Genomic DNA, 24,414 nt, shown 5'->3' with positions numbered 1-24,414 from the left:
CTAGGGCATGGTTCTAGGGTGCAGTGGCAGGGGGATGAGGAATACCAGAATATATTAGCACGTATAGCCACAGGGGAAAAGTGGGAAATCAGGAGAGATCATTTAAAAATTAATGGACTACCTGAAAGCCATGATCAAAAAAGAACTTAGACATGATCTTTCAAGAAATCATCAAAGAAAACTGTCCTGATATTCTAAAATCAGAGGACAAAATAGAAATGGAAAGAAACCACCAATAACTTACTGAGAGATCTCAAAAGGATAACTCCCAGAATATTATTGCCAAATTACAAAACACTTGGTTCAAAGAGAAAATATCATAAATACCCCCCCCCCAATTCAAATATCATGAAGTGAGTCAGGATAACACTATATTTAGCAGCTTCTATATTAAAGTATTAGAGGGCATGGAATATGATATTCCATAAGCCAAAGGAGCTAAGACTTTAACCAAGAATTACTTACCCAGCAAAAATTATCACAAAACTTCAGGGGAAAAATGGATATTCAGTGAAATAGAAGACTTTCAAACATTCCTGATGAAAAGACCAGAGCTAAATGGAAAATTTTACTCTCAAATACAAGACTGAAGAGAATCATAAAAAAAGGTGAACAGGAAAGAGAATCAAGACATTCAATAAGTTTAAATTGTATACATACATCTCTATGTGGAAATGTGATTCCTGTCATTTCAAATAACTTTTTCATTATTAGGACAGTTAGAAAGAGTATACATAGATAAAGGGTGAGGGTGTGAGTTGAATATGATGGGATAACATAAAAAATAAGATAAAATTAAGATGTGAGGAAAAGGAATACATTGGTAGGAGGAGGAATGGAGAAATGGAATGGATTAAATTTAAATAGGCATGAAAAAACTTTTACAGTGGAGCAGGAAATGTAGGAACTAGGGAGGAGAGCATATAAACCTTATTCTCATCAGAATTGGCTCAATGAGGGGATAGAATGCTATCTTATTTTAACAGAAAAATAGGAGGGCAAGGAGATAAGAGGAGGAGAGTTGAGCTGGTAGAGAAGAGGGCAAATTGGGGGATGAGGAGATCAAAAACTAAAGTAATTACCTAATTACCCCTAATTAGGAAGGAAAGTTGTAAATAGTAATCATAATGGTGTAAACATTTTTTACAAGTATTTCTAATAAAGACCTCATTTCTCAAATACATATTTCTCAAATATAAGAATGCAAATCATTTCCCAGTTTATAAATAGTCAAAGAATTTGAACAGGCAGTTCTCAGATAAAGAAATTAAAGCTCTCAATAATTATTCAAAATGTTCTAAATTACTATTATTTAAAGTTCTGAATGATAATACATGTGTAACTCAGTGGATTACTTAACATCTTAAGGGGATAATGGTTTGGGAGAGAGGGAGGAAAGAAGAGAATTCTAGACTCAATATTCTTTGAAAAATGTTTTTACATGCAATTGTGGAAAATTAAGTTAAATTTCTTATAAAGATTCAAAAAATATTTAAATTTTCACATTTTTCTCTATCATTTTCCTTTAGAAGGCACTAGCAAGTTAAAGATTCATCAAATTAAGGGTTTATTTATGTATTCTCTGTAAGCTCTTACCTCTTAGACACACGCACACACATTCACACACGCAAACTTTGTTATCCCTCATTGTTTCTCATGAACAAAAAAAAATGCCATTTGTTTGGCAAATCTTTTAAAGGAAAAAAATATTGCCTGAAAAAAGAAAAAGAAAACCTAAATGATTATTTACTGTTTTGTACCATCAAGAATGAGCATCACTGAGTAAAACACATAGACTTTTATATTCTACAAATGGACACGTAATGAAGAAATTTCACTTCCTAAAGATCCTATTACATTTTAGTTTACTTAAAGTTTGAATTTTGTATTGTGCAGATTCAGATATGGTCATCACAATCTCAAAAAACTTGCCTTGAAGAAAATATGTGTACAAAAAACCTTTCCCTCTCCTTCCTCACCTCCACTAACAACATTTTTTTGCCATCTATGATGAAAATAAAATCATGTGTCCTACAGTCCCCATGAAAATTAAATAGGAATCACTTTGAATTCTACTCTCACCTTCAAAAATCTTTAGTCATGCATTCATTGGTAGATGGTTCATTAAGTACACAAAATAGATAATGATAGATCTTTCATTTTTAATTTAAGTAGAATTTTTAGACATTTATCTTACAGTTTAAAAATACATTGGGCATTTGACAATTCATTGTTAACAGACTCTGCAGTACAACTATTAATTAGCTAATAAACAGGAATTGTGCAATTTAAAATGATTTTTTTAATCCAAGAAAACTACCTCATAAAATATTCCAATTTAGACTCCAGACTTCATCGTTGCTTATTGTTATAATTACATCTGCTAAATGTACAAAGTTCAATAAGGTAAATAATAATACAAGCCAACAAATTAAAATTATAAATTTTAAACCTGGAATCAACCTTAGAAAGACATTAGCTCAATTTGTTCATATAGTAGGTAAGGAAACTAAGTCCCAGAAAAATTAAGTAACATGCCCAATATCATACAGACGATCAGTGGTATAGCCAGGGCTCTTTCCAGCACTTTTTCCACTGAGCTTTATTTAGGTTAATAGTTAAGTGGTTAACTGAAAAAAAGGTAGACCTGTTTCTGTGCTTCCTCTTCCTCTTATTATCCTATTTGTTTCTGTTTCTCCAAATTTAACCAAATATATTGAAATTATGAAAATCAAACCCCTAAGAAATTTTGACTTGTGTTGAGTTAATATGACTATTATTTTGTTCCTTAGAAGTATATGAAGAGACGTTTGGCCCCTCCCCAACATTACAAAATAAATGGAATCATTGCTGATTTCCTATACACATAAGAATCAAATTTCTTCAGGTACACTTTATGCTTCTTTTGTGCCCACAGTGACATCTGGATACTCATCAGGAGTGTAAAAATTCCAACTGGAAGAAAAGAAATACAACAAAATTTTCACTCAATTTGTGTGGGTGCTTGAATTCATAACTTTACCAAATAGAAATGATTATCCATAAATCTTAAAGTATAGCTCAAATATTGTATAACATTCCATTTTGTCATCTTTCTTAAAAGGCCATTTTTAAGGGAAAGAATAAAACTGGAGGAAGCTGGCACTAGAGTAGCTGAGCAGAAAAAAGGACTCTTCTTTCTGGCTATATGATGGAAAACTTCTGAAAGATAAGTTCAGAGAATTTCTTCTTTCAAATTGGATTTTAAATAAAGACAAAAGATAGATACACTCTGGGTCACATATTTGGGTAAATTTATTTAAACTCACATTTTTATAGAAATTATTTGAAATTTAAAAAATAAAATGGCCTAACTGATAACATAGAATGTATGAAACATATATTTACCTCATAGAATGAAGAATTCCAACCAGAAATTTACTTTTCAATAAATAGTCATATTTTTATTTAAGGAAAGTGGTCATTCAAAAACTCACTTTATGACACCATAACACACACACACACACACACACACACACACACACACACACATCCCAGCCAAAAAAAACGGAGCCTCACATTAGAAGCACAATAAACATTTGCTATTTACTTTGATTTAGATTCATTAGAAGTAACTTGTTATATATGTTTGAACCACATTCCCACCAAGCAAAACGTATAAGGAATACTTCCAAAAAGATACATTCTTTTCCCTAACAGATTGAAAACTGTTTTAAAAACTTGGCAATGTAAGTGAGGAAATCAATATAAAAATGAAAATGAAAACATAATGACCTTTTCTCTTTTAGTTCACACCAAAGATTATTGTTATAACAGTTACTATTCTAGTTAATACTGACTTATTCTTAAAAATTACTTTTTGTTATGGTATATTTAACTTTTTCAGTTGTCAAAGAATATAGTTATCATCTTACCTGGCAGTGTTTGTGTCATAACTGTGAAACTAATCCATGACCCAATCTGTTACATTAAAAAAAAGTTATAAACAATATAAAACTGCCTATTGATATTATATTAAGGATTATTTTATAAAATAAACAAATGACAACAAAAAACCCTTAAAAGATTATTTTAATTGTTTAATTAACAAGAAAGCTCAGAAACAATGGGTAATAGGTCGAATAAAAATAGTAATGAAAAATGTTCCTCAAAGACTAAAAATTTAGTTTGGAAGCAAATTGATTAAATAGTGGCAATCATTAAAAAAGTTATACACGTAAGAAATATGATTAAAATCTTTCCTATAGTACATTACATAAAGTTGTATAAATTATTAAGTTATAGACATTTTTTACATATTAATTAATTTATATACATTTTATACAATTCAAAACTATTTAAAGCCAAAGCCCTTACAAATAATTTATTGCCTGATGAAGACATTACATCAACAAAATTTGAAAAATATGCCTAACATTTTGCAAAGCAATATATCTTTGTGCATACTGTTGTAAATCTATCTCTATACGTATCTAACTAGACATATATATATATATATATATATGTAATATACAAATTCAGTTAAAAATGAGAGAGGGATTAGACAACTTACCTCATAGGTATAGTTAGGACAGGAAACCAACATAAACAACCATGTGAAAGGGTTGTAAGTTGGACTTGGGAAACAAGCATTATTTCCTTTGAGAAAGAAGGAAAGAAAATCAGTGTTTTGTTTTTTTTCTTTTCTTTTTTTTTCAATTCTACAGGCCCTTATAAAGCTACTATTATATAAGGCATAAAAATGGATAATGGGGACAAAAAGGTTAAAATTTAAAGTCCATGACACCAGTGGATTTATATTCTTTATTGAAATATCTAATTTGGCCATGATATTTTTATTTCTGATTGTCTTCTGAAATTTTTATTTTTATCTCTGTATCATACAAGTGATAATCGATCTTATAATTCCCACTTTCCTTAAACTTCTTACTTGGGAAAATAGAAGATTCTAATCTTGTTATGGTAGGGAAGTAATGCAGTGTTTTGGAAAGCTATGTTTATAGGAAACAAGCTTTGATAACCCTTAGCAAAATAGATAGTCCTCATGTAGAGACTACTTGTTACATGAGAACCAGACCAGATAATATAAGAGAGAGAGGGCTACACTATCACAAAGGTGGCCAAGAAGTGGATTCATTGTTTCTGGGTAGAGTAGGTCATGAAGACTGTCTAATTACAGAGGAAGAACTGTGGGAGTAGAAACACAGAAGAAAAGCATTTGCTTGATCACATGGTTTAATGGGGATATGATTGGGGATCTAGACTCTAAATGATCACTCTATTACAAATATTAATAATATGGAAATAGGTCTTGATCAATGACACATGTAAAACCCAGTGGAATTGCTTGTTGACTTCAGGAGGGAGGAGGTGAAGGAAAGAATATGAATCATGTAACTGTGGAAAAATATTCTAAATTAATTATATACATTAAAAAAAGACTGTCTAATTATACATGGGGGGAAGTAAGTCATTATTGATAAGATCATAGATCTATAGAGTAGTAAAATAAGCTGCATTTATGTCCAGTCATTTGTCAAATTAACAAAAATAGAAGCAGGTTCATCAGTGAGAATGTCAACAACAATTCTTATTCTTAGGATCTATCCATTTGATTTCTTTAAGGTAATTTTTAAAGAAGAATCAAGCATTCTTCTGAAGTTTTCTCACTGATATTTAAAGGGAGTGGGGAATTTTTTTCTCTATATATAGCATTTTTAAATGTTACAAATGAAATATTTAAACTGATCTCAAGAACATATTGTAGTTACCTTTTCTTGACATCAAAATGATATAGAACAAATATCTGGAGATACTTTGTCTTTGCCTATGGGTTAATGTATTTCACTATTTAATAAATCCTTTACCATAGGGAAATACTCTTCATTATACATAATATAAATTCTTCTGGATTTATTTTATGTTTTTTCATTCTTTTATAGACAATTTCTAATCATTTTGTTTTGAATCTGAAAGGCCTTTATCACACTTGAATATCATTTTATATAAAATAAACTAACTAGAAAATAACTTAGTTAAATTCACTTGAGGTAACAAATTTTTTGTTCCTGAATGTTTTTTTCTTTTTTGTCTACATTTTTTAAGTTGTAGAGATGCCAGATACTTTTGAAATATGAATGATTAAAACATCTTAACACTTTATAAAATGAATTCAACTACAACCAAATGGGAACACTGGAAAATGCCATATATAAACATTCAAAATAAATTATAAAACATAACTTAGTTTTATGCCTACCTATTTTACAGTAATTACTGATATATTTAACTCCCACATATAACCCCACAGTATTTTTCATCACAATAATAGCAATACTTCAAAGCAGCAAAAATTGTTATATATAGCTTTCACAATACTTAGCAATGTGTCACTCAAGTATTGTTAATGATTGCTTCCCTTTTGAAATTTTATCAAAACTAGTTTAAACAGTTATCTCTATATAATGATTTCAAGTTAAACTCGTTACTATAACATTCATAAATGAAAATATGAACTGCAAAATTGCCCCTTTTTTGCTCTGATGAATGATTTAATCACATAAACAGTAAAATTTTAAATTTAGTTAGAGCTCTAAGGTCATCATTAAGTATTAGTATATTATTACCAAAATTATATTCATTATTTAAATAGAAAAGTAAAAATAGAAGTTATAATAAATGCCTTGCATTGATTCATTCCCTGTCAAATATATGTATGATCTAACTATTAGTTAGGGACCCTGTTTGTCGAAGGCCATGACGTTTCCAATAAATAAATGAAAGTTAATCAAAATGAAGTTAGTATCAAAATTATAGATCATTGTAGGGAAATGTTCTTATATATTTTGCTTTCTGAGAAAAAGTTTATCCCATTTCAAGATGCAGGAGTTTCCATGAAATACATGAATAAAATGATGAAAGTCTTGCCCCATAGCATGAAAAAAGGAATAACCTATGGGTTTCTGCTTTGGGATATTTAAAATTATTCATCAAATTTTCTAGGATTTGGATATGACAGTATATTTAGGTTATTCAGAGACTTTGGATAGTACTAAACAAGAAACTGGGCATGCATGGATGAGTTGTGATCTACATTACAATTATACAGACATCAATAAAATTATAGATCCATTGGCATAGCCAATTGTTCTCCAGTGCCATATAATAATATTCAATCTAAATTTTGACTACTTGTGTAAGTTTATTATTTAATTTAGGGAATGATTGACTATGACAGGTCAAATTATTGATTAACTTCACAGAGTGTGTGTGTAAGAGGTAAGATATGAACCCCAATCCTGTAACTGAAGAGTCAATGTTCTTTCTACTGTATCTCTTTCGACTTGGGTGATAGATTCATGCAGTGATTCATTAAATTCATATTGATTGAAGGGAAAATTAAGTTATTAGTCCCATTACATGTCTCTCACATGGCACATGACTCCTATATTAAAAGAAATTGTGTTCATGTTGCCACACAAAGTAAAATTGAAATTTTATCATCAAGTATGTCACTGAAATGAAATAGATAGCTATGGTAAATATTTAGGTTCAGAACTTGCCAGTGTACTTATTTTAAAGCTAAGTCATTTAGACTACTTACTCACTTATACTTGAATAGTCAAGTAAGTGGACTCTTTAGGCTTTTTCCCCCCTAAGAATTTAATAATGAGTTATAGTGCCCTTTGGAACATAAGGATTAGTAGACCTTAGGCATAGAAAGAAAAGAACAGAAGTGGAAGGAATTGATATACTAGAGTTTTCCTATATAATATTTAGTATGAAGGTGAGGAGAATGCATTTTCAGGAGAGAAGGGAGCATAGGCAATATCTTAAGTTATATTAATACAATAATCAATACATTTCACTTCACTACAGAAAAAGGGAGAAAATAAAACAAACCTGTATGATTTGGATGAGCTAATACTACATTGATAAAATGGTTCCCAGCTTCACAAATCTGAAAACATTTTTTAAAATATTGATATTATTGCTTTGTTATTTTCACAAAAATAATTTCTTATATTTATAAAGGAGTTTATATTTATAAATGTACACTTAAAAGACAAAATAAATATTTGTATATTTGTATACTAAATATAATAGGAAAAAATAATTTCAAACAATTTAGAGATTTTACAAACATAAAAACAAAATGAACATCCTCCTCAAGTAACAAATATTAAGCAAATTATTGACAGTTATTTATCATCATTCATAATTTATTTGTAACAACTTGGAATATTTTAATGTGAATATTGGTTATGTTATATTTCCTGATATATAGTCACCATTCTTCATGAAAGTCAAAAACTAGATTGTTTGAAATAATAAAAAAAACTTATATATTATTCATACCAAGCATGTATTGCCAATTTTCAAAGGATTAGAATAAAGTTAAATACACAATAGAAAACCATGAAGTTTTATATGAAGGGACTCCCAGTCCTTGCAAAGTTTCAGAAAAGAAGTATAAGGTATTTGAGATTTCTAATTGAATAAATTCCAGATAATAGTTTACTATAGCTATATTGATGTTTTTTCTTTTTAGTATTTATAAATTTTTTTCCTAATGGTAGAATAATGTGTAGATTCTACAGTGGTCTAAAGTGCAACCATTGTTTTTGGTCATCTGGTATAGCTGTATTTTCCTGTTATTACCTAAAAAAAAGTAAATACTAAAGTTTTCTTTCTGAGGTATGTTTCTTTTAAAAAATAGATCATATTATAATTAATGTTATCTCTAACTTTAAAATAATATTTTATTGGATGTTATGATTCAACTAAAATATTTCAATGATATGAACATATAAATCCATTCTAGATGCCAGGGCCAATATTTCTTCCACTATATCATCCTCCTTATCTGTCTGTATTTATCATTCTTGTCTGCAAATGGTAGTTATGTGGTATAAAAAAGGCAAATTGGTAGATAAATTTATATTTGTTTTTACATCTAATTGTCCACTTTTATATTGTTAAACGTTTAAGTTTCCTCCAATTCTTTTGTAAGTAGATAGGACATGAATGTCTCCAAAATAACAAAATAACAACATAACCCCAAATTCCCTGACTATGTTTTCATATACAAATCAAACAAAATCGTCAGAGACAGATAGGAAGGCCATGGTAAAAAATACTTATACATGCCTGTTTTCTGTGTATTTGTGGAGAGTATATTTCAAGATTATGGTAGATAAATTATTATTTATCTTATGCCATTACATTTCTTTTTTTTGAGATAAATGAATACTCTGGTTGACTGTTGAAAATAAAAATAAATATATCAGCGAAAGCTATGGCATCAGTGGATAAGGAAACCTGGGGCAACATCCTTAATTCTATTATTTGGTGGTTTCTCCAAGATGTTATATGTATTAATCTTAAATAAATACACCAATAAAGAAATTACATTCTAGTAAAAATAGTTGTACTTCTTTTATTGTATTATTAATTATTAAAATTATTTCACTCTATACTATCTAATTTGGTGATTACATCAAATTAATTATCAAGCCTATTCTTTTATTTATCAAATTTACCTCTTCAGGCTGAACTTCTTTGCTCACCTGCAACTGCCTTCTAGATCTTTTGAACTGAATTTCCCACAAACAACAAAACACATTTCTAAAATGAACTAATTTCCCTGTTCCCAAACCTCATTTTTCTTAATTACCCTATTACTGCCAAAAGTGCCTGATCAAAAAGCTGTTCTTAGATCTAAGGTGAATGTTTTCTCTAAATGGCATTTTGGTATTTGTAATAGGTTCCAGAAAGGTACAAATCTTGTTAATAAAATACAATGGCTAGTATTTATATAGCTCCTATTATGTGCTATTTATAATGCTAAGCCCTTTAATAATGTTGTTTCTTTTGATCTTCACAATAACCTTTAGAGTTTGATACTATTATTATTTCCATGTAATGAACGAGGAAATTCAGGCAAATAGAGGTTAAGTGACCTGCTCAAGGTCACAGAACTACTAAGATTCTGAGAAAGGGTTTAAACTCAGGTCTTTCCAACTCTGGGTTCTCATCTCTATCCACTATGTACACATATATTATCTGTATGTATATAGACTATATGATTGTTTATCTATATCTATCTACTCAAAAAGCATAGCCTATGGGCAATAAGTTGTTCCCATAAATGAGTAAAAGGAGCTTGGACTTCCAATGATCCAAGAATTCTCTGTGACATGAAAGCCCACTTTAAAAAAAAACAAAAAAACCCAAAAACTTAGGTAGTGCAGCAAGAGCATAAGTCTTTGTACCAGGAACAGTTAAATTCAAATCCTGCCTAAGCCACTGACTAATTGTGTGACCCCCTCAGCACTGCCTGCCTCAGTTTCCTCATTTGAAAAAAGTGGAGAAAATAATAGTAACTAATTTACAGGAATGTGAGGATACATTGAATTGAGTAAAGCTCTTTTTAAACTCAAAATCTTTATACAAATGTTAACGGAGGAACAATATTTTTTTTTAGTATCAGCTCTGCTCATGGCATTCAATGATCTCAAAAGAATAAAAATTGCAAGATGTAGAAAATGTTATAGTGGCTGTAATTAGTCTGTAACATATTGTAAGTGATGACTTCCATGGTAGAAGTGGCTTAAAAGTCATCATCCTTGATGTGTATGATCAGAAAAGGAAGCAGGTCAGGCATGTTTCAAGATGAAAGAGGAACAAATTAATGGCCTGAATGTCACACTGCTATTCATAAAATATTGAAAAGACCTTAGAGAGATCCCCCAGAGCATTGCATAAATCAACTATAAAATATTTATGGCAGGACAAGAAGAAGGATCATACAAGATGAGAATACATGGAAGGCTTATGATCACTACTAGCAAAGGAATTGTCTACATCAATATCCTTTATCTGTTGAAGTATTAAAGTCTATCTGTTAAATCAGCCAAATTTAAACATAGAAGTACCATTGGGGCTTAATCCAGGAAAATTTAGGGATCCTTCACTGTGTAAAAGTCATATTAGACAGAGGTTCTTTATAGATGATTCTAATTTTTCAAATACCTTTGTTTTAAAAGCATTCATGAAGGCAGGAAAAAAATCCCTCTTTTGTGGTAGACTTTAAGTGGACCATCTAGTTTCCAGTTTCTTTTACAAATCTCATCAAATCTTTCTGAGATGATATTTGCTTGTTTGAATTTTTGTGTACTTTTAGTTATTGAATAATAATCTGTAAGAGCACTGTGGCTCATTTGAGTAGTGTGGTTTTTAGTCCCTAAAGTATTGGTGCTTTAGTTTGAACAGAACACAGTAATAATAGCTCACGGATGGTTAATTTTCTATTTTGCTTTCGGGAAGATCTAGATGATTAGTCTTATTGTGAGATCATTATAAACTGAAGTTCTACAAAATAGTTTATCTACTGGATTAGAGACCCTAAATGATCAATCATGAGTATTTAATCCTTTCCAGAAGCCCACACAGACATTGCTACCCTTGTTTTCTTTTCTTTTAAACTGAGACTGTTTGTTCTAATAAGGAATGAGTTTAGAACTATTATAAGTTCCAGCATATTTTTATCTGTTACATTTTATAGAATATCTGGAAATGCTTTGTCTGACCTCAGCTGCATTCCCTGTGTACTACAGGGATCCCCCAAGATATTTTGTTTATCTGAATTTATGCATGATCCCAGAGGGAATTTTCTAGTCTAACACAGTTTTCTTAATGAAAGGTGAGGGGGTGATTTCCTACTGATTAGATTCCTAATCCCTGAGAGAAGAACATTTCTTGTTTTATGTCTACTTACCTTTAAGATCAAACATAAAATCCTTTTTTGCCATTTGAAGTCCTTTATAACTTGCCTCTTTCTATTTTTCCAATATTCTTACATTCCACTGCTTTTATAGATTCTAAAATATAGTAACCTACTGGCTATCCTCACATAATACACTGCATCTCCCAACTCTCAGTGTTTCTTTACTTTGGGGGAATGTGTTTCTTCCTCACTTCTACCTCTTAGAAAGACTAGTTTCTTTCAAGTCTCAGTTAAATATAATTTTATACGTTAAGTCCTTTCCAGACATTGCTGGGGTCTAATGCCTACCACCTTAAATGATATATTTTGAATATGGGCTCTTAAGTATTTAACGTACTTACACACACACACACACACACACACACACACACACACACACATGCTATTTCCCCCAAGAGAATATAAGTTTCTTGAGAGCAAACAATATTTTATTTTGCTTTTATGTTACCATGACCTAGTATAGTTCATGGAAGATAGGGGTGACCATTTTTTTGGTGGGGGAGGATATGTGTTTATAGACTAAGCTCACTAAAATCAAGGAAGAGAAACAGAATCTGGGTATGATAAACTACATTTGCATGACTGAAGATTTTGTTAATGGGCAGGGTTTCCTCATTTCTCTGCCTAATCATATGTGATACCACAATTGTCATTCGACTTGTCATTATTACATAATCAGGCTGAGTGATCACTCTTGAAGTTTGTTTTTCCCTAAGGTAGACTTTTATTATTTGTGATCTTATTTATTTATTCTGGATATAAAGAGAGACTTAACCTCTCACTTTATATCAGTGATTGGTTTCATGAAAGAATTACAAAAAAAAAAAAAAGCACTATGGGAGATTTGTGGAGGGGAAAAAATCACTATATGCCCAACAGTTTTTCTTTTCTATATCTATATCTATATCTACTTCTATGTTAAGGAAATATATGTTGAAGAAAACTGGCTTGGGGATAGCTAGCATTCTAAGTTTGCCATTGTAGCCTGGGGACATTCTGGCTGTTTCTTTTTCTATAAATTGCCCATGGGACTAGGGCTGATTAACAAAGGATTCTTGGCAAAGCAAATGATTTGATTCTATTAAAGGGAATGATATTGCTCCTACTCCTTTGAGAGTCATAATGATCTTTTTGCTGCAAGGAATAGAGGCAGAGCCAAACTTGTGCTCAGAGTAACAGGCTCAGAAGAATCCTATTCCTGTAAATGACATCTTTTCCCCCACTCAGACTTATTTAGAGTCAAAAGACAAGGGTCTCTGAGCTACTGTGCATGGATAAGATATGAAAAATGCCATGGAAATGTGAAAATCCTTTGAAATCCCAGATTTTCTGAAGTACACCATCTACTCTGACTCATATTTGTTACCATATTGGTGAGGCAGGAGGAGACTTCATGTAACAGAATTCCTTTACCTCTTCTCTTGGAAAGGAGGGTGAAAAGGAATCTCCTTCACTGAACAGAAGATCTGAGAGGAAGAAATTGGGCATGTAGATGTAAGGATGGGATTTGTGCAAGGGGGGTGGGACAAAAAGAGCCAGAGAAGGAGTGGCTGACAGTTGGTGACAGTTGGTGACAGTGGAGACCAAGGGAATTCTGGGAATTCTCCAGAGGAAGGAGGAGAGGAGAAGTCTTTGGGAGGAGGCCACCTCAGCTCAAATCCAGTCCTGAAGGCTCCCTGAGGATCTTTCTTTGGACATTGAAACCCTGATTCCCAGGTCAAAGATTCCACTGCTTCTCACCCATCAAGACTTCAACCGTAGAGTAAGCTAAGTTTTTGGACTCCATTTTGGGAGCACTCTCTTAGGATCCTTACCCCATTACCCAACCTTGCTGAGAGACCCTTTCTGTTCTAACTTACAACTATAGAAAGGATAGAAATAGAAATAGAAATAGAAGAAATAGAAATAGAAATAAATAGAAATAGAATCAGAAGGAGAAGGGGCGAGGGGAGAAGCTTAGTAGTGGGAACCACTGGGTTTCCTACCTAAGTGTTGGACCCCATAGAAATAGAGAATAGGGCACCCCAAAATCCCTCTGCCCTTCATCCCTTTCCCCAACCCCTAAATTGCAAATAATAAAAGCCATTCATTAGTCAGATAGCGTTCCAGTGTGCCTGAGAGACGAGAGAGAGGGGAACCACAGCTTGGTCTAGCTGCTTCCACCATGGAGCTAGACCACTCACTGTGAAGTTGACTGACCTGTGGGGAGGTTTGTGTGAACCAAGCCCTCATTCAGAATCAGATTGGGGTACTCCATACCTCATTTTAGAGGGAAGCCTTGCCCCCAACTCCTTTGGGGGGGCATGAACATACAGGTCACCCAGTTTTGGGGTGACACCCCCTTGAACTCTCCCAGTGTATATTTGGCAGGAGGGGAGAGCTAGAAGAGAGTCTCACCCGTATAGAATCTCTCTCTATTTGCCCTCTATTGTAACATTGGTGTCTGGCTTCCTATTATTCTTATATAGAATGATATAATTATCGCTATCTCTGAAAGGAAATAGGAGAACTTGTAGTGTTCCTTTTTCACTGACCTTTATATACATTAAAAACCTCTGATTGAGAGAGAAGGAAAGGAATAAGCATTTATATTCAGTCACTGTGCTAAGTGCTTTAAATACAAACATACAAACATATATACATATATTTTTATACATGTGTATATAATTTGATCTTCTTAACCTTGGGATACAGGTACTGTTATTATTGCCATTTTATAGTAGAGAAAACTGAGTTAAAATGAGTTTTAGTGACTGAGCAGGGTCACACATCAAGTAAGTATCTAATTGCATTTATATGTCTAACTTAAACTGAAAGGAAAGATGGCCAGAGCCAAGATATAATTGTAAAAGATTTCATATTTTTTTAATGTTTTATCCCATATGTTGGGAGTCAGAAAAACAAAGGTCTAAATAATTTCTGAGTTGAATTCCAAAGTCATGCCACCATCTGGCAGGATAAGTTTATTCTTTGGCTCATGAACAAAGATCTAAGTAGTTATCTGCCTGTTCAGGTGTAACAAAGGAATGAAAGAAACCTGTTAAAATAGTTTGAGTTCAGAACACCACCTTGTAACTCATATATTGCTCTCAGAATCTATTTAAATCTCTTGACTAGATTTCTAACACTAAAAGTAATACACAAGTCTTTTACTCCAGGAAAATAACCTACATATTACTGCTTGTGTCTGCTAATGTACATTGTAAAGGTGACAAGATTTTGGCAAGGTGAGAGGAAAAAATATAATATCACCAAAGGAGCAAATAATATGAGGAAATATTCACAATGGCAAAGAAGAAGGTATATTTGTAGAATAGAGAGTATTGTCATCTGATTTGTCAAGAGCAAATGGTATCTCAAGTGATGTAGTAGTCAATGAGATTAGAAATAACAGATTGAATTAGATTTTGGAGATCCTTAAATGTCAGGGAAAGGCTTTGAATTTTATTTAAAAAGGCAAAGCTAAGTTATCATTGGCTTTGTAACATGGAATGTGACATGCTTAGGGTAGCAGAGTAATAATCTGGCAATAGTACATATTAATTATTATGAATTATGTATCATATAATGTAATATATAATAGAAAATATATGTTTGCCTGTTAGATGGGTATTCTTAGGTCAGTTAAGAGGTTTTAACATCTTGTACTGGAGTAATGACTCTGGCAAAAGTCAGAAAGAGAAATATTCAAGATAGCACGTTAGGGCAGAAGCTCTGGTCTGAGTGCCTGTATGGAAGTTAGAAAGAATAAGGAGAGTGCATTATTTTTCATTTTTTGGCATGGAAAGACACTGGCACTAGAGGCAGCCATATAAGCCAGTGAAGAGATCAATGGACCTGGAGTCAGACGTACCAGAGTTCAGACATAACCTCAGACACTTGGTATCTGTGTGATCTTTAAAAAGTTACTTAAGTTCTCTGAATCAGTTTGCTCATCACTCATATGAGGATAATAGTAGCACCTAACTTCCACAGTTGTGAAGATCACATGAGATAATATACATATATAACTTTGCAAGCCTGCAAATACTTTAATATTAGATATTCTTTTTTTATACAAAGAATATTTTTTAAAGTTTTGTACTTGGATGTGCTAGGACATCATTAGGAAAAAATCAGGAAATCAGTAGGATGAACTGATTTGAGGAAATGATAAGTTCCAGTTAGGGTACTGAGATTAAGTTAAAATTTTTGCAGAGACATCTGGGTAAAATGCTTATTAATCTTTGGAATGATGGTACTGAAACTTGGGGGAGAGAGATAATGATAAGATAGAAGTCTTGGAGTTATCATCAGAGTTAAAATAAAAGAAATAATAAAGTTAAATGAGAGACAGAGATAGAGAGAATAATGTTAAAAATAGTATTAGGAAGCTATATATATATATATATATATATATATATATAAATATATATCAGGTAAGGAGGTTAGGTTAATGAGGAAAAAGCAGAAGACAACAATGAGAAGACAGGAACATAGGGTTTAAAGGAGAGGAAGGATCAACAATGATATATAATGCAGAGATAATTGGTGTGTAGAATCAAGAATATATATTCAGTTCAACAGTAATAAGAGAAGCTAAATCATAATGGACTAAGTGGCAAAAGACTTCTAAGGAAATGGAAGTTGCCAGTGTAAGAGAACTCTGGTAAAATGAAGGAAAGAACATTTGAATTCGAGGGTTTAAGAAGACTGAGGGAAGATTTCTTTAGACTAAGTGAGACCTCAGTATAATTACTGTTGGAAGAAGAAGGATTTAAGAGCTAAGGAGAGGTTGAAAAGATTGCAGAGAAATGAATACTTATTGAAGCTCTTTCCTACAGGAAATTTGAAAAGATAGACCCAAGTATTCATAGTGAAAAAAAGAAGAAAGCAGGTTAAAGAAATAAATAGGGAACCATCCAAATTATTGGATTTTTATTTTACTTGGTTTCAAGATGTTTGTTTATATATGTATGTCTATATATGCATAGTCAATATATTTTTAAATTCTGTTTTGTTTAGGCTAAATCGATTAATATTACATTTGCATACACAAACACTCTAAAAAGCATGCATGCACACACATAACTAATAGGAGCAGAAAAGTAGCCAAAAATATGGGAGTGCTTGGGTGTGTTTGAGTGGCAGAACATCAGGGCCAGGAACACATAGGGCTAATCTGGAAGCTTAACTCAATAACCAGTGGATCAAAACAAGGAAGTTGTTGGTAGTCAATTAAAAATCATTAAATCTGTAATCAAACCACTTAAACAAAAGGAGACAAGGGAAGATTAGGGCTGAGTTGAAGCAGAGCTTGAAACATCTGGTAAGAAATTGTTTTCTGAGGTTTCAGCGCTCACTTGTTTTGAACCATGCTTGGTATAGTTAATCAAGGGTTGACTATATACTCTCATGGAAGCAGGAATCCCCTAGTTCAATTTTTTTCCCCCAGGAAAAATTTTTTTTGGTTCTTCTAACCTAATGCAAGTCAATCTTAAAGGAACAACAGTAACAAAAGCAAAAAATTAAGTAAAAATCTTTGCTTCTTTTTGTGTTACAATAATGGATAATCACATTAATTTGTTACCAAATTGTATAGTATTAGTGATTGTTAAAATCATTATCTGGGACAAGATAGATGCCACTTTGAATGACAGGACTGGCAGTTGAAAATCTCAGAATGTCCCCAAGTGCTGTGAGCCAAGGGCAAAAAGCAGTTGGCCCCAGCCTTATAAATACCCTCAAGTGACAACACAAGGAAACTCAGATTGAGGCAGGGACTTGGGAAGGTGGGAGGAGAAGGGTGAAAGGGTAGGCCTGAAACCTGTGATCTGTAAACCTACTGAGAGCTAGTGATCAATCAACATCATTGTTAGCAGAGCTGAAAGAGTTTACTGATTCATCAATCAACATCATCAAATAGCCTTCCCTAATCTCTGGCTTGGCTGTGGCCAAGCCAGGTCAGAGTTAGTGAGAGAGTGAAGAACCTCCTGTGTCTACAACCTAGTAATTGCCAGACCTTGATTAGATTAATAGCCAATTAATTAGCAATAGGGTTCCTGAATCCTCAATCCTACTACCTTGTTTCCTTACCCCATCAATAGATTCAATACAGAGTTTATCATCAAGTACCTTTCCTGAGTGGTTATTATACCAAAGCCCTTGGGAAGGGGAGATCAATATGCAGTCAGATTATAACGTTATCCAATAGGTAATCAATAGCCCTTGTCAACAACTAATCCAACCTCAGGTAGGGACCTAGAGAGGTCACCCATCCACACAACCTCTCAGGGGTTCCCTGCCTGGGCAAACTGTTAGAAGAGGATAACTGAGAAGTTTATTCAATCAAGCTTGTTGGGGAGGAGAGGCATAGATTATACCGAAAACAACTGTGAGAGGAGAGCTTGCTTTCTCCCTTACCAACTATAAACAGTTTAAGCCTGGGCATACAATCCTTCCTCCATTCGTACTGTCTCTAAGATCCATCTATATAATCCATTTTTCTAAGATCCAGTAATAATATTCACCATTTTTTAAAACATGATCAAAAGTTAAGGTTACATAAAACAGGAGGCTTTTTATAATTAGCTTTGATACATCAAAATTAATTATTAAACATTTTCCTTATTCCTTTCATATAACAAAATAGCATCCACTTATTCCTTTAATTATTACATTTAAATGTTACATTTATTATTTTTTTAAAATCTGATTTGGGAAATATTTCCTCTCCAAAACTTTTCTTTTAACAACAACCACAAAAAATCTTATAATAAAAATGCAGTCAAGCAAAAAATAAAAAAAGAAAGTACTGAGAAAAAAGTAGGAAAGGATTATGGTTATATTAAGGAGGTTAAAATAAAATTTTAAGCAATTTTAAATGTAACTTATTGTACCTCACAGAATCTTGCCATATTTTGAAATAGAACTAAGTAATCATGGAGAAGTTTGGGGCCATTAAAGGTATTCTATAATTTCCCATAAAAGTCAAATTAGGAATTATTCTGACATTATACTATTTTTCATTCCTATTTTTTATTACATCAAGTTCCAATTAATTGCTTCTATGCTTTGTGTTCTAGTTTTCTTCAAGTAAAACAAATTCTTCAAAATTATCAGAACTTAAACAAGTAATATTCAAAAGACATTTCATACATACCAAAAAATTGAGGACAGAAACTGTGATTTGCCTGTTTCCATATGCTAGAAAATAGGAAAAATGGAAAATTTTCATATTTATGTGAACATTAATCAGAGAGGTCGCAGGGGACAGTGACTAGAAAGTCAACCTCAGGGTCAGAAAGATCTGAGTTCAAATCCCATTTCTGACATGTATTGATCATGTGACCCTAAACAAATTGATTAAATTCCCAATGTCCCTAGGTCCCTTTCTAAGACTATGAATTGCATATTAATTGTTGCTCAATTGGCAGAAGGAATTTTAACACTGGTAGTTCTTGATAGCAATGAAACCATAGATCCAAGAGCTGCCACCACTTTATCATCATTCCCCTAAAAAAGGAATCTGTGGTAGCTAGACACTCCATTAGAAGATCAGTACAAATACACAGAAATGTCTAATTTATCTGGCTATGTGATCACTAATACCAACAGGAGGACCTATGATTTTATCATTTTAGGGCTTTTCCAGGATGTAAGCTTCTCCTTGATTGTAACTTGTCTATAACTTACAGACCTCCAATTGTCTGTGACTCATAGAAGTTAACTGTTCAAGGTCACATAATATGTGTCAAAATGAGAGATCAATGCAGGTCTTCCTTCCTGAAATAATAGCATTATGTCACCAGTGTCTTTGTGGTTCAAGACTAGACTTTTATTTTATTTTATGACTATTTACTGAAGACTAAATTTAAACAACAATCTTTAAAAGAATGTTGAAGTCTGTTTTATTTAAATGTCTCTTTACAAGCATCTGTTTTATTACAACGTACTTTCCCATGTGCAAATTTTCATCTATGAATGCACATTTTGTTAAATTTCTTTGCCCTGAGATTCACCATAGATGCTAGGCTCATGGGAAATACCTCTCCTTTCCTAGATGTGAACTTGTCCTTTGAAGTGTAAAGGTTTCCATTTTTTTAAATCATATTTTTGTTTTTTCTTCTGTATCAAATGAGTGGAGAGAAGAAAAAACGAGTAAATATAATTGGTAAGTTAATTACATGTGCTATATGTAATTATGTGTCAATATAATATTCACTCTGTGATTTATATATGACTCTATAGATTTATCTGCATATACATATTTATATGCATGTATATAAAGAATATATGTATGGATATATTTATTATATCCATATTATTACCATATAAATACATAATTTTTATGAATGTGTGGAACTGTTCTCATTGTGAAAATCCCCTTCACTGAGATAGATTGGCAATTCATATATGACTTTGAAGGTAGACATTTGTACACTTTTTCCATGCTTATCATCATGCATTAGAGAATGGTCTTGAAACCTGGACTTTCTAACTCCATGGCTGTCATTGTACATATCTATATCTCTATCTGTCTGTCTATCTGTCTCTCTGTCTGTCTGTCTATGTATCTGTCTATCTATTTACATACATAGACACACACACCATAGTGAAAGAAAGAAGAGAGAAGGCATAGCTGGGTGAATATTGGAATTAGAATTAGGAAGACTGAGGCAGTGGTACTAGAGCATCAGCACTTATCTCTGGCTCTTTGATGCCTGGGAAACTCTTTAAGACTGTTATTTATAGATAGACTGTAATCATTATCAGTGAAAGGATTTCCCACCTCAGGAGTTCACATTCTGATTAACTCAAAATCTCTTTATGTATTGACATATTTGTATGCATGCATGTATATATGTATCTGCGTCTATCATTGCATCAATACATTTTTATTTATACCTATACCTATCAATAGTTTTAGGATTGCACATATTGTAGGCTCTGAGGATAATTAATATAATATGTCAATGATAGACAGAAGGCTGTGTGGTATTCAGATGCGTTTCTCTTCATATACTGTGACGTTTGCATATTTTATCACATTCTATCTCCTTTCAAGGAGTAATAAGAGGAGGAAGAAGAGGGAAAGAAGGGTATTTTTCACTATTTTTCCTTCTTCATTCTTATTTAATCCCCTCTTGTTAGCTGCTCTGGTAAACATTTTCATTGGTGGAACATGTGGACTGAAATGATATTTTTTGGATTATTCATGAGTTTTGTTCATCATTACTATGCATAACTAAAAATTAACTCAAAAAGAAATCTCTGATTTTAATTAAGTGCTACATACATGGTGGTGTGTACCGAGGGTGATTAATGTAGTATGCAATCCAAGAGGTGAATCCCCAGTAAAAGGCACATCCCTATAATGAAAACACAAATATATTTGAAATATAATTAAATTAAACATTTGAAATTATACTATCATATTATTTTCAGACATATAATTCCAAACTTCATGTCCTGAAGGTAACTTTCAAAGGCTTCTTTATCATTAGTGAATTTGTTTTTAATCCTTGGATGATTTAAAAAAGTAAAATGTCATTTCATATTTAGAATTGAGTTGTAGTACTGATAATAATAAAGTAAACAATTTATATCTTAGCAGAAAATCAATTACACGGTAAATATTCAACAATATTTTTTAGACTGGCATCAGAAAAGTTCTTATAAAAGGTTAATGATATATGATTCAATTCATCAAAAAAAGGCAAATATCATTGTTCTTGACTCATGATGAATTAAAATATTTCATACTCTTTCCTCAATATTGATAATTTGTTGTACCCAAATCAGGTAGTGATTCCAAAGCAGAAGAGTAGCAAACACGAGACAATTGGGGTTAAGTGACTTGTGTCTAAGACTAGATTTGAAACTAGATCAGGTATTTATTTAAGAAACACACACACACACACACACACACACACACACACACACACACACACACTGTTCCTCCTGGGATATAGCATAATGTAATGGAAAGAGCATTGGCTTTTGAGTTGACTATCTGAGTTTGATTCCCAGCTATCTTTTATTAGCTGTGTAATTGTAATTTCAGGTAAGTCACTTGACAAAGGTGGAACTCTGTTTCCTTAAGGGTAGATATGAGAGTGGGACTATGTGACTTCTGGTGTCCTTTCCAGATTCAAATCTATGAATATTTCTTGCTGTTATTAGTCTAGCATGATTCTCCTCTATTAAGAGATTTAATTTTTCTAGTTTCCTTTGGACTGTGAAACCAGATAGAAAAACTGGTTCAAATTATGTCTAAAATAAGAATAAAGATCTTCTGACTTGACATTGGTAGCTTCATTTTGTGGTACTTCTTTTGGTTGCTCAGAGACCTTTTATTTTGATATTGAAAGTTTTAAACTTTGAGTTTTTTAATGATGTTCTAGATAGCTGAGGCTGCCTGGTATATTACCTACAAATAAGTGAAATATGATTATACTAGCCAACAGTTTAGAAAAAGGAGAAAAAAAAAATTTCTACTATCTGCCTTAGTTTCCTAACCTTTAAATTAGGGATAATAAAGACATATACTTTTCAATGTTGTGAGGATCAAATTGTATAGCACTTAAGACAGTTCCTGGCACATAGTAAGAATTTCATAAATTTTGAATTATTATTATTGCTAACATATGGTTCTAAAAAAGAGAATTTAGGGTAGAAAATAATGATACTAGTTCACATTACACAGTTAATTAAAAAAACATATACTGTAGAATATGAATTTAAGAAATTCTATGTATTTAGTAATAAATTATATCTTCTTAATTTAATAATGAATTAATTCAAAAGTTTTATTAATTCTTTGAAGAACTTGGGGAATTTTATAATGATATGTTTGGGGAGAAATTATTCAGTAAAAAAATTGATACTATGACAATGCTTATGAATTGGAGTAAATACAATATGGAATATTTTAAAAAATTTTATTTAAAACCCTTACCTTCCGTCTTGGAATCAATACTGTGTATTGGCTCCAAGGCAGAAGAGTGGTAAGGGTAGGCAATGGGGGTCAAGTGACTTGCCCAGGGTCACACAGCTGGGAAGTGTCTGAGGCCAGATTTGAACCTAGGACCTCTCGTCTCTAAGCCTGGCTCTCAGTCCACTGAGCTACCCAGCTGCCCCCAATATGTAATATTTTAAATGAATTTCATCTCTGAATATTCATTGAACCCTCAACAAATTATTATACTTAAATCTATGTGTTTAGTTCTAATATTTTACACATGCATACAATTTTTATATATTACATATGTATATATGCACAAACATGTATACAAATATGTGTATAAAAGTAAATGTATATAATATATTTATATAAATTTTGAAAAACCTCCCATTTACATTAGTGTGAAATTCATGAGATAAATAAAATTCAGTACGATAATAATATTTCAATGAATGACCTGCTAATTTTAATTGCCACTGTTTTGAAAAGACTCTGGAACATATTTACATGGTTAATGAATATTTTATAAATGAAATAGAATTTATTTACTGGCACATAGTTTGATTAAAGATGTTAAGTTTTGGGACTAGGCTTGTGATTTCATTGATTTCATTGATATGAGGAACTCCCAGATGAGGAACCTCCCTTTATCAATCAGTGTAGGTTAGTATCTCTTTTGTAGCTTAGAGTTGCCCATTATCACTTAGCCAGGATATAGTAGAGCTGGGATTTGAGTCTTCCTGATTCAAAATACAGTTGTTTACTCACCAACCTATGAAAGACTTCATTAGAGATGATAAGATTCTTAATTACTGAAATCTTAAATAGATCCTAAAAAAACCCATTTTGGGGGGTGGGAATAGTTGACTAAACAAAAACAACTGATATCAGATTTGTTCATAAAAGTAATTTCTTGTGATTGCCATCATCATCGTCATCAATTTATATTTCTCTTCACTCTTCTCAAAAATTTACATCTAGAATACTTTAAAACGAACCTAACATTCAGACTATTACCTTTTGAGGCATTTCTAGATTGTGAATTACCAGCCAGATCCAATAATTTTCACCATCCCATCTATTTACAAGTCATGTTCCAAAGATACTTCTATCTGAAGAAATCACGATAAAAATCATGATTAGGTTCCCGAGCCAGTTCCCCAAAGATTTGTTAGCTGACAAACTACTTTAAGTATTTTTTTAAAAAAAACTGTCAGTATTGTTTTTTTTAAATGAGTAAAATAATTTATTTCTCTAGCTCAGTAACCAGGAACACATTTCTTCCCTCTTAGCTCTAGCACTAGAAACCAGGTGGTAGTCCTTGATTTGTCCAGTCGAGATGTCCTGTGAAAGGGAGGGCTATATACTAAGAAGATATCCTTAGCCATAGGCATTTTAAAACTCCTTTTATAAACATAAGGAAAAAAATCATTCTACAAGTCAATTATCCCTTCTCCACCATTCTGTAAAAAAGAAAAAGCAGAAGCCAGCTTCTCTATAAGGGAGGGAGCTGATGGGTAGAAGACAGTGAAAGAGGACTCTAGGAATTGGGGTTACAAAGGGAACTTCTCCATTTCAACATCCTGTAGCTAACTGATTTCTTGAAATTTAGGAGAGAACCTTAAAGCACTAACTCCCTGATGGCCAAAGACCTTAGTAAAATACTGAGGATAATTATAAT

At 32.3% G+C, this 24,414-nt stretch overlaps 1 protein-coding gene across 1 annotated transcript in view; it reads right to left on the bottom strand.

Annotated features, from left to right (window-relative positions):
- Positions 1-2,827: 2,827 nt before the first annotated feature.
- The window catches only part of TECRL (trans-2,3-enoyl-CoA reductase like), a 147,514-nt gene continuing 125,927 nt past the window's right edge, over positions 2,828-24,414 (bottom strand). Inside the window, exons 7-12 of the mRNA XM_044681041.1 lie at positions 21,066-21,138; positions 18,930-18,973; positions 7,903-7,960; positions 4,553-4,638; positions 3,915-3,960; positions 2,828-2,955 (exon numbers count right to left, since the gene is read on the bottom strand). Of these exons, the coding sequence (XP_044536976.1) occupies positions 2,828-2,955; positions 3,915-3,960; positions 4,553-4,638; positions 7,903-7,960; positions 18,930-18,973; positions 21,066-21,138 (435 nt within the window). The remainder of the gene's footprint in view (positions 2,956-3,914; positions 3,961-4,552; positions 4,639-7,902; positions 7,961-18,929; positions 18,974-21,065; positions 21,139-24,414) is intronic.

This window comes from Gracilinanus agilis, chromosome 6 (genome assembly GCF_016433145.1).
Source record: "Gracilinanus agilis isolate LMUSP501 chromosome 6, AgileGrace, whole genome shotgun sequence".
Classification (NCBI taxonomy): Eukaryota; Metazoa; Chordata; class Mammalia; order Didelphimorphia; family Didelphidae; genus Gracilinanus; species Gracilinanus agilis.
The sequence above is the reverse complement of the archived record's forward strand: the minus strand, read 5'-3'. Positions and strand labels throughout refer to the sequence as shown.